The sequence below is a fragment of the Lepidochelys olivacea genome, assembly GCF_965140295.1.
Source record: "Lepidochelys olivacea isolate rLepOli2 genome assembly, chromosome: 1".
NCBI classification, from domain to species: Eukaryota; Metazoa; Chordata; order Testudines; family Cheloniidae; genus Lepidochelys; species Lepidochelys olivacea.
The window spans coordinates 118,599,665-118,619,978 of record NC_140411.1 but is presented as its reverse complement, the minus strand read 5'-3'; the positions used below and the strand labels follow the sequence as shown (position 1 = coordinate 118,619,978).

At 41.5% G+C, this 20,314-nt stretch overlaps 1 protein-coding gene across 1 annotated transcript in view; it reads left to right on the top strand.

Moving 5' to 3' along the window:
* IL1RL1 (interleukin 1 receptor like 1) overlaps positions 1 to 18,318 on the top strand; it is a 45,285-nt gene extending 26,967 nt beyond the window's left edge. Inside the window, exons 9-12 of the mRNA XM_084616903.1 lie at positions 12,379 to 12,522; positions 14,184 to 14,342; positions 17,103 to 17,453; positions 18,259 to 18,318. Coding sequence (XP_084473029.1) covers positions 12,379 to 12,522; positions 14,184 to 14,342; positions 17,103 to 17,449 — 650 coding nt within the window. The 3' untranslated portion in view covers positions 17,450 to 17,453; positions 18,259 to 18,318. The remainder of the gene's footprint in view (positions 1 to 12,378; positions 12,523 to 14,183; positions 14,343 to 17,102; positions 17,454 to 18,258) is intronic.
* Positions 18,319 to 20,314: the final 1,996 nt, after the last annotated feature.

The following is a 20,314-nucleotide window of genomic DNA, read 5'->3' as shown; positions in this document are numbered from 1 at the left end:
CCTTGTCCCCGAAAGCCTCCCCTCCTACAGCTTGCATCTCGTCCCCGAGAGCCGTCTTGGAAACCTTGCAACTGCAGATTAAGGAGCTTTTCGGACCTCCTAGTGTCTAATTCCTTCCTATTCCTCCAGGCATGGGCTGCTAACCACACCACCTCCTCCAGCGTTTTGTTTTCATAAGCTGGTTGACTACACACATACTTCCGAGCGAATGGTAATAAGTTTTTTACATACTGGCCGATCACTTGTGTTTTTGCTACAGGGGAGGTTGGATCTAAGCCGCCGTGGTTTTTCAAAACCTTACAAAGGCGGTGGAAGAATTCCCCTGGGTGCTTATCGTGCTTTTGAACACATGCATCTACCTTTCCCCAATCATACACAGGCTTAGACATCTAATGCTTCTAAGATTCGCTTTCTCATTTTATCCCACTCTTGAACGGTCTTTGGAACATCCCAATCCATTTCAGGTTTCTCTTGCGGATAAGCCGCCCTGCCTTGTACCGCCTCTTTAGCTTTCTTATACACCATTTCCTTCTCACCCTCACTTAGCACTTGATTCAAAATTATCTCCACATCATCATAATTACAATTATACATTGTGAAAATATCCTTTAACTTTTTAATAAATTCTTCCGGACACTGTCGAAATGAGGGAAAAGTAGATGACCAATTCATTAGATCTGTGCTGGTAAAAGGGACATACACCATCTGTGTCCCCCCTCTACCCCTTGGCAATTGTCGCATAGGCATTTGGACTGCACTAGCTATTGCAGCTTCAGTAACTTTTGCCTTAGGTGTGCCTAGAGAACTATGAGACGGGTCTTTGCAGGGGTCGCATCACTGGGGTGTCGTGGATCAGGACGTGCCACCGCCATGGTAGAGGTGCCAGCCTCCGGATCGTCCCCCAGCTCTGTGTCGGTTGTGGGGGTATCGGTAGCTAGCGGGAGAGTGGGGCCGCTCCTCTCCCCGTTCGGGGGCGTTGGTGCATCGGGGTCAGGCTGCGGTACCCCACCCCATAGCCAGGAACATTCTTCCAATGGTATAGGGTCCCCCGCTTCTTTCAATGGGAGTTGGGGATAAATAGACTTTGACACTTTTAGCTTCCGGTCAGCATTACTAGATTCTGGATTGTAGGGTGGGGGTCGCATGGCTTTAAGTTTGTTTACCTCAGTACGTAAACTAGTAGTTACACTGGCGCTTTTGCGCCATTCGGCCTCCCTTATCCATACATCAGAATACTTAAGTTGCTGCGGTTGCAAATCATACAATACTTTCCGTAAATGAACAATGTTATTTATAACTCAAATGTTCCCTCCCCCGGCCAGCGATTTCCTGGTTCCGGGTCGTCTCGCGTCATTCCCACCGAGGGACCTTGACACAGAAATATAAACTTATACAAAGCTTTGTTGCCATCCGATTGTAAGGCCTTGATATCCCTATCATAATGTTTTAACATATAGCCCAGGGGCGTAGAAGGATCAACAGTTCTACTGGATGCCCCCCCATCTTTCCCCAAAGATGGAACCCCCGGCTGTTATCTAGACAATCACAAAGGAAAAATTCAGAACTCACCAAGTTCCCACCGGCCGGTGTTCACCAATAGGTCCGGACCCTAGTGCCTTTAGGGATGCCTTATTTCACCGAAGCGGCGGGTGGAAGCGAGATGGGAAGCCTTCAAGGTTAAAGCAACCCAGGTGCCGGCAAGAAGGATTCAGAGTCCCGACTGTCCACCGGTCCGGAGAAGCGGCAATCCTGGACGAGCCCCCAATTTTGTTAGGGAAAAAGGGTTTCCCTCCCGTCTAGGGTTGGGAGGGTAGCCTTCCCTGGACTTCTGTATTAGCCAAACAAACACAGAGTCAGGACTCTTAGATAAAATGAGGCACTTTAATGCTAGCAAGTACGACAGCTGAAGGGCTCACCAATTCCTACACAGAGGAATATGGCGAAGCCCCGAACAAAGAACAGAGATGAGCTTTTATAGCCTGGTTCAACATATGTGATATCTCTTCCAGTTCAAACCGGTTAACCCAGTCTGTTTGAAGCTCTGGGGTAGGTATGAACATGGAGGCTTATCTGTATAAGGAATTCTTTCCCGAAAACGGGGAGTACAGGTTACACACAGTTCACATTCCTTCTACCCATAACCTTAGAGAGAAGACAGATAAGCATAGAAAGAAGACAGAAGCCTAGCTTTACATGATTATAGGGTTGTTTTCTGGTTCTTTTCTTTATCACTCACAGTATCCCGTGTTGCTGAGGAGATGTACTTCACTGTCACTGGCGTTTCCAAAGGGCTGATGGCTTCATCCTTAGATATATTGCATTGCGCTAGTCCAAGGCATACGGTGATGAAGCCTTGTATAACTGAGGCAAGGCCATCGTTCATCAGGATGGGATGGAATCTCCTAGCCATCCAGAGATGGTAGGAAGTGTTACTCAGAGATGCTGCTGTGTGTGAGCTCAGCGTCAGTGGGGAATTCACTCCTAAGCTATGGACTGAATTGACCTCTTGTGGGTGTGTACCTTCAATCAAAGGAAAGTAAAGCCAGTGTGGCAGCCCCTGCAGTAATGTTGCTAGTCATAGGTATGGTAATAAATGTCTCTTGTTGTGGTTCATATACAACTGGATGACAGAAACAATGACTAGCTGTGTATCTGACTTTCTCTGTAAGAACAAAAAGAAAAGGAGGACTTGTGGCACCTTAGAGACTAACCAATTTATTTGAGCATGAGCTTTCGTGAGCTACAGCTCTAAGGTGCCACAAGTACTCCTTTTCTTTTTGCAAAGACAGACTAACACGGCTGTTACTCTGAAAACTGTAAGAACAATTTTTGTCTCTCTGAATTCTGGGCAATGTAATCATTAAGTATCTGGTCCTTGCTGTAGACAAATCCTATTTTGTTTTTATCCATAGGTCATCAATAATAGTTTATGAAGGGCTCTTGAATGTGCCCACTTTGCTGCTGCCAGTGTGTGTGATGTCTGTCCCCCTCTGTCTATTGCTGCTAACGCCAAGATCCCTACTTCTGTCATTCTTGACTGCTGGTACCATCTCCAGGAGTGCTTATCCTCTGCTGTAGCTGCCTCCCTCCTTCCTAACATGGCTCAACAATATTTATGGTGAAATGACAGTAGCTGGCATTTAAATCTAATCATTGATACAGTAGGGATTTCTTGTACCAGATGAATTATAACCGTGCAATAAAAGTCATGTAAAATGTCTCCCTTGTTGTTTTTTTCTGAAACAAGCAGACTTTTAAACAAATCCAATATCATCCTCCTTCACCATTTTCTTCCACTATCCACAACACAGTACAGGCCTCCCAGTGCCCTCTGCTACCCCATTGTTAATGGCTCTTCCGCTCAGTCCCCTTCTGCCAGTGACGTGCCTCCAACATTTTCACAAGAAGCCCCCATTATTATTATTTGTATCACAGGAGTGCTGAGAGGTTCCATGGAGGATTAGAGCCTCATTGTACTAGGCGCTGTACAAACACATAGAGACTGTCCCTGCCTCAGAGAACTTACAGTCAAGATGGAAAGAAGTGCTATTTTATAAAAGGAGAACTGAGGTATAGAGGGATTAAATGACTTGCCCAAAGTCACACAGAAAGTCTGTGGCAGAGCTGGAATTGAGCCCAGATCTCCTGGGTCCCAGTCAATTGCCTTAACTACAAGACTATCCTTAAATACAGTGTCCCTCTTAATTTGTATTAGCAGGTGGAAGGGTGACAAAGGGGTGAGGGTTGTGCTCACAAGCAGGAGTGAGGAGGGATTGGGAAATCTATTCTTCCAGCCCCCCTCCTCACTCCTCCCCCCAGGTAAAACAGAAGTGCTTTCTCATGGTCACTGCCAAGGAAGGAGGTGACACCTCTTGGCAAACATGCTTAGATTAAGTTCATTTCAGTGGAAATGTTTGCATTTCCTTCCCTCAGAATATACACAATGTATGTAGATTTGAAGTATATGTGAAGATCTGTAGGAGGGTCTGGCGTGTCTGTCCCAAAGATTTTTCCTTTTAGTTTGTTTAATGACTGGGGCATGGTGCAACCCAGTGCCTTCCAAAGGCAATACATCAGTCTTTCAGACACGTCTTATGTCACCAAAGATCCTTGCATACTGCTGATGCTATACATAATAGTATTACAAATATCATAAAATCATGTAAAGAGAGACAAGGTGACCAACTTCTGTTGGTGTGAGAGACAATCTTTTGAACTTACACAGAAATCGGTCCAGTAAAACATATTACCCCACCCATCTTGTCTCTAATATCCTGGGACCAACACAGCTACAACAACATTACATACATAAAACCATGCAGTCAGCTCTATGTGGGATGATTTGGAAGTATCCAGAAGGGGGTGAACACTTTCAGTGGCAGGGAAATTGCGCATACAGTCCTTCCACTTTAGTACCAGAATTTTAATGAGGAGCTCCTGGGAATCTCAAGAGTCCCTTCAACCACCTCTCTGCCTCTTACCCCTTTCCACCCTCGCCCCGCCTTCACCACCATCTGCCTCTACTTATGTGGTGTGGATCTTCCAGTGTACACTGTATCTTCTACCACTACTACTCCTCTGAGTGACTCTTCCTCCCAAGCTAGCCGTCCCCTTCCATCACTATCTCTAATCTACCCCATACACACTGTTCTTTCTCCCATGTGAATATTGCTCCCTTCCTCCATCCCACTCTCTCCTACTTTCTCCTACTTCCTTTTCCCCACAAACAGAAGACTCCTTTCTCATGCAATCAGCAGGCCCAAACACTCCTAATACAAACACCAAGTCTATCCCATACTCCACATTCACGGTTTGTTCCTGATATCTTCTGATTCCTCCTCTCTCAAGCCCAAGTCATGGAAAAGACATTCCTGATGTCTCCTGACCCCTTTTCACAGGAACAACAGGCTGCTCCACTGCCTCCAGATGCTCCCATCTTCCTCTCCTTTGTCCCAGAGAGGGCGATCACCACATCCTCAGGATTCCCTCTGGCAGTATCTGACTGTCAGAAGCTGGGAGTGGATGACAGGGGTTGGATCACTCAGTGCTTGCCTGTTTTGTTCATTCCCTTTGAAGCATCTGGCATTGGCCACTGTTGGAAAACAGTGTTCTGACCCAGTATGGCCGTTCTTATGTTCTCCCCATTCCCAGACAAGCCATCTCTGATGTCCTCTGAGGTCAATTTACAGACATGTTTTATCTGGTCAAAACGTCTGTTTATGGAGTGTTGGTCTCTGAGCACCTACAATGGCAGGTTATTCCTCACATCTCTTAATCCCCTTTTCCTGCTCCTCTTCCCCAGTTTGGCCAATCTCAGTATCTCTTCCTATTCGCTGACTGGGTGCCTGAATACCTCTTAATTCTGCCCTTTCTCTTCACAGACTGGGTGCCTCTGGCATCTCTCTGTCCCTCCCGCCCATTCAGAGACGTTCCACCCTGGACATTTCTGGCTCTACCTTCATAGACAGTCCTCACTGATATCTTCCATTTCTCCCTTCATCTTGATCTGGTGTCTTCTCATCCCCATTCACAGACAGGCCCATAATGTGGGGAAAAAAATCTTTTCCCCTGTGCACTCTCTGCTGTAGAAAATATTTTCTTCTCTAGACACAAAAATCATTAGGGGGAGGGATAGCTCAGTGGTTTGAGCATTGGCCGGCTAAACCCAGGGTTGTGAGTTCAATCCTTGAGGGGGCCATTTAGGGATCTGGGGCAAAAATAGGGGATTGGTCCTGCTTTGAGCAGGGGGGTTGGACTAGATGACCTCCTGAGGTCCCTTCCAATCCCGATATTCTATGAGTGGAGGTGGGCCTACTTCCAGAACACCAGATTCATTTTTTCTCAAATTCTTGGGAAAGTTCAGGACTGAATCTGGCACTCAGGTTTATCTCTGGAAGATAGATTTGGATGTGAATTGCAGACATGGATCCAAACTTTGCTACTTGGAAAAGCCACTATAAAATATCTTCTGGCTGGTTTCTAACATGCTGTCCCTCTCCAGTCCCCTGTTCTGTCGTCTTATCGCCTCCTGTCTCCAAGTGTTGTTTTGTAAAGAGCCAGCAATGCCATGTTCCCACAGCTTTTAGCTGTTACTTAAAAAAGCCCAACAACAACAAAAAGCTAATAATGTGCTGTTTTTAGCAGGATGAAGTAATAATTCAGTAACCAGAAACACCTGAATCGCCTTGTACAAGGTCTTCACAAGTACCCTGCCCAGAAATTGCACGGAACTCAGTTTATCTCTCCCAGAAAGACAAGGGGCTGTATCAGCCCTGTTGAGAATTGAACCCATAGTTCCAGGAAGCCCAATGTGGAGATTTCTGTCTGATGCATATAAACTTCATAAACACAGGAAGTTTATGACCTTTTTAACAGTCCTTGTGTATCCAGCACAAATACAGATGTCAACAGCTCCTTATAAGGCTCCTGTATTTGCTGAACTGGGATGATAGGGCCCATTTTTTTTATTAGCTGTCTTTTAGACATTTAGATCTCAGGGCAGAACAGTCTTTATATATGTATATAATATTGTTTATATTATATCTTTATGTATTGTTGACTAATGAGAAGGATTGTTGCCATTGGAAGCCTGATTGCTTCATGTCCCTTGTACCCAGGAGGAATCCTAAAAACAAAATCAAGAGTGTAGAATCCATGTCAGATTTCTCTAAATCCCAGCCCTATTGGGACAAGGGATAGCGTATTTTCAGCCTCTTTATTTTTCTGGCTTTTGAATGTTTTTTTCTCATGGGCTCATGCTTTTAGGTTGCCTCCCTGCTCTAACTGGCCTTTTAGTGCATTGTCTCTCTCTGGCTCACGTTCTTCTGAAGAAACCATGAAACTGTAAATCAGAATAAAACAAGCTCTTCCATTTCAAATGTTTCCTTTTAGCTAATTAATTCAGAGCCAAATCCAGATCCAGCGGCCTACCAAATCTGCCCCAGGCTGTGGAGCTGCTCCAGGAAGGCTATGTCAGCCTAATCGCTGTATCAATCTGTGTCAGATATTTATTCTCACAATCCCTCCAAATCCCTGGGCGGCAGTTAGGATGGAAAAGCCTACCTATATTTTTCTCCTACCTACCACCCCCATGCACTGCCATAGAGCCAGGACTCCATGACATGCAGATGAGGTACATCCAGTTCTGCTCCATGAAGCAGGGGGCTAGATTTGCTCCACAAAAACACACTATAAATGTAACTGTGCCTTGGGAAATGACAGTGTTTCTTCCATCATTTTTTAAAATGTACATTAGTCTGGGTGGGGTGAAAGCGAATCCCTAAGCCTCAGTCCTCCAAAGGGTGCCAGGTGGATGGATCCCTGTGCCCACATGGAGCCCCATTGATTGCTGTGGTGCTCTGCCTGTGCAAAGCTTTTTGAAGAATCAGGTACTTAGGACTGGCGAGATACAACATAGTCAATTTGCTGCATGAAGATGATGTTAGATTTAAGTACAAACAAAACTTGACAGTGATGTAAATTAGCCAGTGAATGTTTGTCATAATGAAAAATGGTGGATCATAAATCACACTGGAAACTATTTTAAAATATTTGGAACTAGAAAATGGTTTAACAATTTCTGTCTGAGTTATTAATATTATTTTGGTAGAAATATATCTGTGCTGGAAACTTGTATACCAAGGGCCAAATCTTCAATCTTTACTGAGCTAGCTCTCCTTTTTCAGTGCAATCAGAATGCTGCCTAACTAAGATTGGAAAGACTTTGATCCTAAGTTACGGCCCAATGTCCTTGGAAAAGGCTAAGATGTTTTACTTAAATTTGCCTTGGCTATAGCTTAAAATGTAACACAAGGGCATAGGCTCATGAAAGAGAAAGCAAGAAAATAGTGTTTGTTTATAGAATTTAAACAAATAATTGTTTTTTTTTTAATTTGTAAGTGAACTTGATTTTCATGAAAGAGGGTTAGCATTCTAAGGTTTAAAATGACAAAACAAAACAAAACAGTGGATGCCTTTAAAATCTTGACGTTTACCACTCACAGTGATTAAATGTATTGTGGTATTTGCAATACTCCCTCTTTAAGTAATGGTACTATTACATATACTATGGTAATGCACAGATAAATACAGTAATGTTCTATGACAATTAAGAAAAGCAAATGATTTGATACTTAAATGTGAAAACTCCTAAAAAGCCCTGGGATATGAATGTGGAGGAAAAAGATCTAAGAGTCAATAGTTCAATAGTTAGATGTGTTATAAGTGAGTCTGGTAGTGCTGCCTATTATTAACGGAGCTCAATGCTTCCCATTTCATTGGCTTATAACTGTCACTCGTTAACCATTTAGGCTGAAATTTCATGCCAGGTTTCTCCCCCTGGCTGATTTGCGGGGTGAGGGGGAATTTCAGCCCAAATGGTTTTCCCATTTCTGAAAATGAGGTTAGGAGAAAATACATGGTTTTGACCATGCTGAAAATTTTGGTGACCTTTTCTTTGATAAGTTCTAATGCCCCATGCTTTGGAGCAAGAAACTGAAATTTGGCATATGGTGGCCTTTGTGTCAGGGATGATGTGCCTTTTGCTGTTCCTGTGACAATCTTCCCAAATTTGACCAAGTTATAAGCCTTAGAAAAAATTGCAGTTTGCATATGCTCAGTAGAGACTTGCAAGAGCTTTGCAGCTAAATTCCTCACAGATTCAGTCCACACTGGGTATACTTGAGCATTGGACTGAGCAGAACTTTCCCTTCAATTGAAGCTGTAGCCTTCTGTGGCTTGGCCAGGGCTGGGTCCAGGCACCTGAACTTAGGGGCTGCTCTAGCTATAGGCAAACTGGGCAGCTGCCTAGGGTGGCAGATTTAGTTTGGCCACCCCTCTGTCATGCCAGAGGCACGGCTGGGCCAAATTTGAGTGGCTTGCAACCCCATGCTTCAGGGCAGAGTGCCACTCAGTGAAATTTGGCCCAGTTGCCCTTCTATCATGACAGAAAGGCAGCTGGCCCAACTCTGCAACCCTATGCTCACAAGGAGGGCAGCAGCACACTGAAATTTTGCCAGGGCTGCAGATTGTCTTGAGCAGCCTCTTACTGAACTGAGAGCAGGAAAATTGTTAAAGTAACGTTATTAAGGTTGCAAAGTCGAGCACTCAAAAGTTAGGAAATGCCAGAATTAAGGTTGCCTGCACAGCCTTAATCCAGCCCCTTGTTCAGGTGTATTATTATGTAGTCTTTAATTACATGATCACATACTGTTTTTTCTATAGGAACTCTGCCTCTTTCAATGCACAGGTTGGACCTACTCTAGCTAGTGAAGAAGACTGTTGTTCGTGAGACCCCTGCCTCAATTGTTGCAGATGTTGGAAGGTGTGCAGTGAATGAGGCAGGGGACTGCAGGAGGAAAAAGGAGTGTGTCTTAGTTAATTCTGCCACAAAGTTCCTATGTGACATTAGGCAAGTCACGTAAACCGAACTTTTCACAGCTGGTCATTAAGTGTGTGTTCCTTGTTTTCTGGGTACTTGACTTCAGACCTTGAGGTCTGATTTGCAGAAGTGCTGAGCACTCTCAGCGGCAACTGAAATCAATGGGAGCTGTGCTTTGAACATATAAAAGTGTTTTATAACGCTAAATACTCTGAAAAATCAGATTCTGGGTGTCTTAAATTGGGCATCCAAAATTAGTAGATACTTCTGATCTTAATGTCTCTGAGCCTCAGTTCCACATCTGTAAAATGGGTATAATACTCCCTCATCTCAGAGAAGTGTTGTAAAAATTAATGAATTAATGTTTTGTAAAGCACTCAGATACAGTAATGATGATCAACAGAGAAAAGTTCAGGACTAAACTAATAATTTCCTCAGAGCAGGTTTGACTAGTGCGCAGCAAATAAGGCCCAGGGCCACACATTGAACAGTGAGGAGAACACACAATATTAAAATAGTTGCTCATTAATTGAGCATCATCCACCCTGTGCATAGAATGAGGCTGTGATCATGTGGAAAAAATAGGATGTGAGCATGTGAGTAAAGAATGTCTTATAGTGCCTAGGCACAAAAGGGCTGAATTAAGATTGCACAGGCAATCTTAATTCTGGTATTTCCTAACCTTAATAATGTTTTGTAAAACATTTATGAGTAGGTAATATATATCTATATTTCAGTTCCACACAGGAAAAGGTGATTTTAGTTATAAAGATACATTTTGTGTAAGTAGGGGTAAATAACCCATGATTGAAATCAATGAACAAAGATTCATATAGCTGAATTCTGACAAGAATTGTTATTTTGGGGCGGGGGGGGAGTTTAAAAAAAAAAAAGGACTTGTGCATCTAAATATTTTAGGTGCTTTTGAAAATCTTCCCATACACCAAAAGTATTATAAATAAATTCAAAATCAGTCAATTTGGAATGCCAACAAGGTGGGTAGCTTATCTTCAGTATCCAATTTGTCTTTTACTTCACTGATCGACTGCAAGAAGAGAAGCTTTAATGTCACCAAAATAAAAAAAAAGAAATATTTTTTCCCATCTTTATTCCAGTGTTTTGGATGGAAACATAACCAAGGCCTGGAAGCCCAAAGTAAGCAATTCTGCTAGTTAAAGCATGAATTTCTTTCTACAGGCCTGTGTGACATTTGATACATCAAGAAATACAATAACCTCTTTATCTAAAATGAAAATATCACCTCTTTTCTTTTTATCATAGCAAATAACATTTAATGGCTAGCCGATAGTAAAACTGACATCATTCATGCATGTGATGGATTTACTGAACGTATTAAAACATTTGCTTGAGAGGGTTGAAGTCATCCATAGAATTTTGAAAATTATTCATAGAATTGTACTAGCTTTATGATCCTTGGGGAAATCCCCAAACAGACATCTTACTAATCTTATAAAACTCATATCTACTCACCAGCTTTCATACAGAGGTACATATTGTCTTTAATTAATCCTCCCATGAGTGACTTGTACCATCCTTCTCTAGTTTCCAGAGTTGTTAATATTTCTTAGATTTCATTTGCGTGTTTTTAGCTAACTCATACTCTGTCTTTGAGTCAGACATTTTAACAGCTAAGGGGTCATTGGTGTGAATGGGTGTAACGTCGCTGAAATCCATGAGGCTGAAGTTTGTGGAGCTACACTCATTTACACCAGCTGAGGATATGGTCCAAGGAGTCCAATTTACATTTCTAAAGAATCAGGCTTCTTAGCCAGGTATTGCAATAAAATGTAATTGTAGAAGTAGCTGTAGCATCGAAAAGTTAGTGGTAGATATGTTTTCAGCTATTTCAACAGCTTCACATACAGTGGCTAATACACATGAACAAAATAGACACTGATGTGAGAGAAATTTTCCTTCTGCCTCATTTTGTGTCACAGGAGTAACTGCTAATGTATAGATCAGTGGTTCTTAAACTGTGGGTGGGGACCCCACACTGGATCGTGACCGCATTTTAGGGTTGTCAACTTTGGTTGGATGAATTCTTGAAGGTTTCATCACATGATATTATCTTTAATTAAAGATTAATCTTTAATTCCTGGAGACTCCAGGACAATCCTGGAGGGTTAGCAACCCTACTCCTTTTTAATGGGGTCTCCAGCCCTGGCATTGGACTTGCTGGGGCCTGGGGCTGAAGCCAAACTCCGAGGGCTTCAGTCCTGGGTGGTGGGGCTCAGGTTACAGGCCCCCTGCCTGGGGCTGAAGTCTTTGGGCTTTGGCTTTGGTCTCCTCCTCACCCAGGACGGTGAGGCTCAGGCAGGCTCACGCTTCGGTTCCCCTCCTGGGTTGTGTAGTAATTTTTGTTGTCAGAAGGGGGTCATGATGCAATGAAGTTTGAGAACCCCTGGCTAGATGTAGCTCAGCATTGTTATTCTGCTTGTACTGAGGGGAGATATAGCAAAAAATACAATAATCTAAGGCAGGATCTCTCTTAGCACAGCTGCTGTCTCCTCATCCCACACTCCCCACCCCATGTCCCCTGATGTCACCTGATGGGGGTGGGGCTGATGGTGAGGTCCTCTCCGCACAGCAGCTACAATCACCCCACCCCCTGACCTCACCTCTGATGGGAAAGGGCAAATGTTGTGGGCCTTCTTAGTATGGTAGCTGCTTTATACCTTGGAGATAAAGGCTTATAAACCTCACCCAGCCTGAAATGATGTATGGAAGGCAGGCCAGTGAAGGGAGCCCCCTCAATGCAGTGACTGTAACACCCCCACCACACATTCCCTGACATAACCTCCATGAATGGAGCTGAAGGTGGGGTCTTGTGGACCCATCAACTACCGCTCACTGGCGGAGGTTCTTTTAATCCCTTTACTCCTTAAGATACTATCTGGGGTGTGTGTGAGAGGCAGAAGACGGGGCCCAGCTATTAGTATCTTTAATGTTAATACTATCTTTTTTCTTTTTCTTGGCAGGAGATAATCACAGCACCTACACAACGATAGGGATTCTTGTTTTGTTAGTTATAATAGCCCTCTTGCTCATACTTTACCAGTTTTTCCAAACTGATATTGTCCTACTGTGTCGGGAGATATTTAAACCCTACAAAACCCAGGATGGTGAGTAAGAATTATGCAAAAGATGGGGGCGGGGAAGCGGAAGAGGTAAATTGTTCTGAAATGGCTTAATTACATAACTGTTTATTGCATCCATGCACTGATTCTCCACTCTGTTACCCTTTGTGAAGTCATTTATACCCAGGCAACATAAGGGTAAAGTGGTAACATTCTGATCTCGCAGTGTTGCATGCTTACTTTGCACAAGTGTGAATGGCCACCTAATTGGCAAGGCAGTGGAGAACCAGGCCCTTTATAAAATATGAAGGCTGTTTTCTAAGTTTAGTATGGGTGTGTGTGTGTATTTTGATGTACAAATACTAACCTTGAGGTCAGTTTCATCTAGATAGGATCCCTAACCATCTGCAGGTCCTTTGTAAAGTCCTTTCTTCTCATGGACTTTGTGTAAGTGCTATTAGTGTATTATGCAAAAAATCACTTCAACCCAAAGAAAATTCTTGTTTGATACTCTAGAGGGACAGTGCAAATTTGCAAATATGATATATAAGGCTATCAGTATTAATTGTTGTAAGAGTGCCCAGAGCATACAATGGGCACCTGTTAATAGAAGAACAGCTTTTATAAATCAAAGCAAAAATATATACATAAATAATAGACAGGTAACCGTTTTTTAAAAGGTTCTTTTGAGAAGGCACTTTTTATTTAACAGGTAATGTAAGTGAAGAACTTCAGGATATAGGCATTGCTGCTCTATGGCAAAACATAATGAAAATTAGTGTAAAACCAACCTGTTAATATGCACTGAGTTAATTCTGGCAAATCTTCATTTATTGCATGCTCCTTCTTTTCTACCGAACTTTATTTTACTTAAGGGAATTCACTTTTCTTTTGCATGGCACCTTCCTTTATATCCCAAAGCACCATACAGAGTTCATTAGTACATTTACAGTTAAATGCAGGTGGGAGACTTAAAAATGGAAAAAGAAAATGGAGGAAATGGAGTCCCTGTTTAGGAGGAAGTCAAAGGAGGAAAGACCAGTCCAGGAAAGGAAGTAGATGTCAGATTGAGGAGATGGCAACAAACCAAACATGGTTAAGATTAGAGGGGAGAAGGAGACAAAGGGAGAGATGTTTGAAGGAGATGAAGGGCATAATAGAAACAATGAGAATTTGAACTAGGCCTTGGCTGTGATTGCAACACCATATCTTAAGTGAACAGGACCTTCACACAGATACATGGAGGTATCATGGGAGTGAGGGGTAATTTCCACAAGCAGAAAGACTTCAAATGTACTGTCTGCTCCCAGCATGTCAAAGGACATTACTGGCTTATGATGCCATCGAAGGAACAAATGCTGAAAATTATATTGGCTTCATGCTGACATGTGTTGGTTTGTTTAATTCTTACTATATGACCAGTCTGGATCATTGAACTTAGGGAGACAGTCCTTAGTGCTGTAAATTTCCACATGTGCTTCAGTGTTTGCAGGACCGGATCCCAAATCATGACAATGCATAATGGTAAAACGCCAACGATATTCTTTAGTTTACAAATACCCATATGTTGATTTACAAGCTTCTGCTTAACAGAAAGGTCTAATTAAATCTATTTCGAAAGATTAATTTTTCTTTTCTAACTCTTGAAATAACCACGTTTCATCCACACTAACAGCAATGTGCTTTCCCCTTGTTTCAACTTGCAGATGGGAAGATATACGATGCATATGTTATCTATCCCAAAAATCGCACTAATGAAGCTAATTTTGTGGAATATTTTGTTCACCAGATTTTGCCAGATGTTCTAGAAAATAAACACGGATATAAACTGTGTATTTTTGGGCGAGACATGTTGCCGGGGGAAGGTAAGGATCAAAAGCTATTTTGCGGTGAATGACTTGTGGTTTGGGGGCGGATTGTGATCCTAGCTATTAGCCCACACTGGGGCGTAAGGAGTCTCTTTATGCTCTTGTGCAGGTTACTCACTTTGTGGGCAGCAGTGTGTGAGAGTAGCCTCTGTGGAGCTGCTACTCTCCCTCTGAACAGGTGGGTGACAAGCACATGGGCAGAGCCAGAGGATGTAGCTTTTGCTGGCTGGTGTGCCAGGGACTGTAATCTGCAGATTAGAGGCACAAATTATTTACCACCTTTCTGAAGAAACAGGGAACCATGAACTAGATTTTGACTCTATTTTAGTTGTGTCTACACTGGAGCTAGAGGTATAATTTCCAGTTTGGGCTCACACTAGTTCTCACACTAGTTCTGACTGAGCTAGTGTGCTAAAAATAGCAGTGTAGCCATTGCTGCATAGGCGGCAGGATGAGCTGCCTAGAGTGCAAATCTGGGGTCTTGGATGGGATTATACTTGAGTTGGCTAACCTGTCCTGGTGCTTATGCCACAGCAGCTACACTTCTATTTTTAGCACTCTAGATCAATCACAGCTTGTGCAGGTTTGTCAGCCAAACCAGAAATTATACCACCAGTTCTAGTGTAGACGTACCCAAAGGCACAATCTGGTTCACAGTCTGCTTGTGGGACAGTGTATCTATGCACTGCCTCACAAGCAGACTCAGGACTTGTGGCAAAGTCACAGCTAAGCCCAATGTGAGCAGCTTTACAAGAAACTGAAAAGGGAAAAAGTACAGACTAACAGTTTAGGATTCAATCCTGCTGCTCTTTCTCATAATTGTATGCACACTGATGTTTCCTGAGGGATAACTTGCATGAGTAGGGTAGCAGGATCTGGCTATAAATCACTAATCAAATACTCATTGGCTATGTAATAAAGGACTGATGTAATCACTAGTCTTCGGAAAACTGAGTTAAGACTCCAGTTGATTTCCGTCCCTTCATCATTGGCACTCTCTATCATTGAAATACAGCTGCATAGGAAAAGTCAAATGCCATGACTAGATTTAAAACAAGGACTGGATAATTGTTGGCTGATAATCTTAGACAGATATGGTTGATAAAATAAGGGCAATAAAATCTCACTCTATAAGGCGTTTTCTGTAGGGATGGAGTAGAAATTATTTATCCAAGTCAGTATACTGTTGCATAATTGGTCAAATGCATAGGGAGTGCCACAGGGTGTCTGGCCCCTTTTAAAAGGCTGTATGGAAAGATGAACTTCTAGAAGGGGCCAGAAAAAGAACAGTAGGAAGCTGTTTGAAAACCCTTCAGGAAAGAAGGTAGGCCCAGAGAGGGCAGAGATTCAAATAGGAAAAAGCAAAACAAAAAAAGAGCACACCTCTCCTGTGATTGGAGAACATTATTTTCAGTTGACTGTTGGGAAGGAAACTGAGGACTGCATCCCAGAAAAGGTAATTGAGTGGCTGAAGAACCAGGTGTGGAGAAGTAGGAGAGGACAAAGGTCTGCTTTAAAGATGATGGATTGAGTTATCTCTAATGTTAATAAATAAATCAGCAGTGGGGTTATTTAACAGAAAAAAGGTTTCCGTGCAGTAATTGAAGAGAACTTGAAGAGAAGCATAGTCATGACTGGACCAGTAGGTCCATATTTGGCCAGCTGAGGGCACATGTGGATGACACCAGCCGATGATAGGAGGATATTGTCTTCCTGTGAAATGTCAAATATTGATCTCTGATAATAGCAGGATCCTGGACTTTGTGAATCGATGATCAAATCGAGTTTGACAAATCCTATGTCCCAAAATGAAATTTCAGCTCTCAGATCTACAGTAGTATGACACCTAGTTTAGCTGTGATTTTGTTAACAAAAAATACAGCTATTGCATGTGTGCCTTAGGATTTGCATATGTTTGTAGACTAGACAGCATGCTTCTTGCACTAATATGGATTTGTCTGTGTTCATTTTGTCAACCCAATTCTGATAATATTCACAAAAGGCCACACCATATCCTTGAACTCTGTACACAACGTCTACTGAAATTGCACACACAGAAAACTGCACACACAGATTAGGAGCAAAGTATGGCTCTACGTGTGTGTACAGGATCATTTACTATTTTTTTTCTTTCTTCATAAAACTGGATCATATTGTTCCATCTATTTTTAAACAGAATTTCCCATAGATAGTGGAGAATTCTGCATAGAAATGACTGGTATGATAAGGATCACATATCCAATGCTGCAACATCCTTGTATCATTCCCAGAATCCCAGGAGTAAGTTGCAAAGGAGTGAGAGCCTATTGATCTGACTGTACCATATGTCTGCATTCCCAAAAAGAAATACATGAGAGGCTGGCTATATGCAGTTCAGAGCTGCATATAGCCAGCCAGTTCTCCATGGGAATCAGTTTGAGAACCTCTGATATAATTCTCAGTTCTCCATTGAATTTGACCTTAGGTTTTCAAAACTATGTAAAGCACCAAAATTAGAAATGCACTGTAAATAGTGGGCACCAATAGTAAAGAATCCTCAGTGTATGAAGGTTTCAGATAAGGAGAGCATTCGAAATAAAACCCTTGATTACTGTGTGCTTTTCAGCTTCTATTCATAATGAGAGACTAATTCAGGTTAATGTGAGACAAAGGTTATTTTCAATGAAAATATATCTTGAGCGGAGAGGTCTGGACACAGCGGAGTCCGTAAAAGAAATCTCACATCTTGTGATTTATTTATTTTTTGCACATTATTAGATGAAGCTAATGCATTTGAAATGAGAATACAGAAGAGCAGGAGACTGATCATCATTCTAACGCCTCAGCTAATTCAGTATGAGGAATTTGGTTGTGAACACCAGATTGCCTTATACAGTGCCCTCATTCAGAACAACATAAAGGTGATCCTCCTTGAAATGGAGACAATTGGGAACTATGAGGGCTTGCAAGAATCCCTCAGGCACATCATCAAGCAGCAAGGTACCATAAAATGGAAAGAGAAGCACCAAGAATGCTCACATGCATCCAACTCTAAATTCTGGAAACTTGTGAGGTACCATATGCCACTGAGACACAAGCCTTCGCAACTCAACCATGCTGTGTAAATAGGTAGTTTTCTTAAATACTGTTACTTTGTCTGTTTGAATTGTCTGCTCCTGTTTGCTTTCTGTAAATTTCAGGGGTATCTAGTGAGTAATATATAGATCCTTCTTACTCTACATAAAAGTTAAAAGAATGGTAACAAACTAAAATCCTCTTCCTTACTCCATCATTTTGTGAAGTAATCATGTTGTCTAACTGATGGTCCCTCTAGTTTTTGTCCCCTAAACTCTCCTCCTCATCTTCTCATCTCACTACATCATATCTACAACTGGTTCTGATTCTGGGTTCTACTATTTTTGTGGCACTCCATTGACTTGTATCTGATAGCAGGATTAGAAGCTTAGTTTGTAAACTCTTCAGCTCAGGGACTGGGACTCTTCTGGTTTTGGGAGGCTCCTACAACACAATGAGATGCCATTATAAATAAAATTATAACAACATGCTAATAATAATTAAGAAATGATTTAGATGCTGCTGCTTATGTATTTTTGAATGCTTGGTATAAAAATTTGAAATGTGAATAAAAATACATTCTTTATATAGATAGTGAATTTATTATAGCTGTAGTGTCAAAAAAGAAATGAAAATATCACTCCAGTGTACTTTCATTGCACTGTAAACACTTTTTTAAATTAAAATTTCAAAGCTAAATTTACAGAAAGATGATTTTAATGAAAATTGCTACATTTTCAAAATAATCAACAAAATTGATTGTGAAGCTTTAAATACTGTGGCTGTGCTTGATATTGGATTCTGAAGTAAAATGGGATATTTTGTGTGCTTGATTGTTTCAGGTATCTTTTTCTCTTAGGTTTATGAGAGTTTGCAAGAATAATTCCAGATTCTGGTCCAGCAAGATCTTGTAAAACGCAGAGAAGAATCTGTGGGTTTCCTTATTTGAAAAGAAAGCAATGACTTCTATCAGCTCTTGCAAGAAGATAGGAGCCTCTTACGTGTGTCTTTGCATGTGAACATGGGAAAGAGCTAGCTATGCAGAAAATAAGAGAGAAATTCTTACAAGTGATTGAAAAAGCATGTGGTTATAAGGTTCCTCACAGAAGAGTCTGAAAGTCCAGGGGTTTTTTTCTGCATTGATAAGAAGGGTTTTCTTGTGTGAATGGGTTTTCTTGAATGGTCAGAATGTTGGAAAGACAGCACACTTGTTTCTGTCTATAAATAGTAGTTTACTTGCTTTTTTAAGTAGAGCTCATTGAAAATTCACCATTGGTTTCCAGGTGTTTTTTTTGTTTGTTTGCTTGTTTTTGACAAAAAGTCTAAATTTTCAGCTATTTTGGTGAAATTTTTTGGTGGAAATTTTTTCCATGACCAGCTATATTTGACAATATATTTGACATTAATTTGCCTCAGTGAAAATGAACAAATTCAGCCTGTCTGTAGATCAGATTTCTTCTGAGTTTGTGCCTGTTTGATTGGATCCCTGGCAAATTTACCTTTACCCTTTACTTTAATATCTATTTCCAAATAGAGAATCTGCTGTGCCTTGTAAAAAGATAAACTAACTCCTGCCCCAGATATCTGTCATGTATGTATCCCAAAGTATGTGTTTCATCAGAATATTCAGAAAGATGTGTTGGAAAAAAAAAAGAAATATTCATCTCAGAACTGATCAGTTTTTCAGTTTGTAATGAAGAGGAGTCACAGCCCCACCTAGTGGGTGAGTGGAATTGTTAAATAGAGGTCAGTGTTAGATTGCTGTCAGCTTAACATACATTTAATAGAAGTAAATACAGCGGGTCAGTTTCTCAGCTTGTGTAAAATGGAATGGTGTATTGAAGTCAATGGAGGTACACTGACTGAGGATCTGTACTGAGGATCTGAGAGAGCAGACAGGGTTTTTGAGGTACTAGGTCCATTAGCTCAATAAAGAATAAAATACCCCTTGCAAAAGAAAAGTCGTTTGCCTCCAAGGCATGGAAGTTATATGATGTGATACAACTAGTTGTGCCTTCTCATCTTTGGATATGATACATCTCACAATGGTGTGCTCCAGCTGAAGCAGCAACAGAAGGTAGAGATGGAGAAATGAGGAGTGACATACTGGCCCTGTTGAAGTTAATGGTAAAATTCCCATTGATTTCAGTGGAGCCAGAGTTTCACCCGAGATACCTGCTAACATGAACCGAGTTGGTTTCATAATCTGTGTACTACAATTTACGCTGTGTATCCTTTACATGTATTTAATGTGTATAAACCCTTGTACAAACATGTTAAACACCCGAGGCCTGATTTACCACTGCATTACTCCAGCTTTATACAGTTGTAACTCCACTGAGCCAGATTCACTGGCATGGTTGCGATACTTTGCGTTGCTGAGTAGCACAAAGCAGCCACAGCATATCAATGAATCTGGCCATTGATTTCACTTGAATTATGTCAGTAAAACTGCAGTAATGCAATGGTAAATCAGGCACATTTTCTGATGTGTATTTTTCTATATGCCACATATTTGTCATGATCTAAAAACTATAAATTTGGTACCATAAAGTTACAGCTTACTTTAATTCACATCACTGTGGACTCTGTTGTGCAGTGATTGACTACCAAAGGAACTGTTTTCTATGCTGAAGGTAAGTGTAACGGGTAAATATCATTTGTGTGGTAATAGCATCTCTATTTCTCAGCCTTGGGAAAAGTTTCATTTTGAATATAATGTAGTCAGAGACTTTTTATAGCAGAGTTAATATACAAAGGGAATTGTATGTCGCTGATCCATTCATATGTTGAAAAAGTTAAACTCTTGTGATAGGCTCATTCAAGCAAAATGTTACCAACTCGTGTAATATTTGCTGGCTTTCTTAAAGCCTAGGCCTTGGGGAATCATTTTCTTTTGTGATAATCTCAGCTTT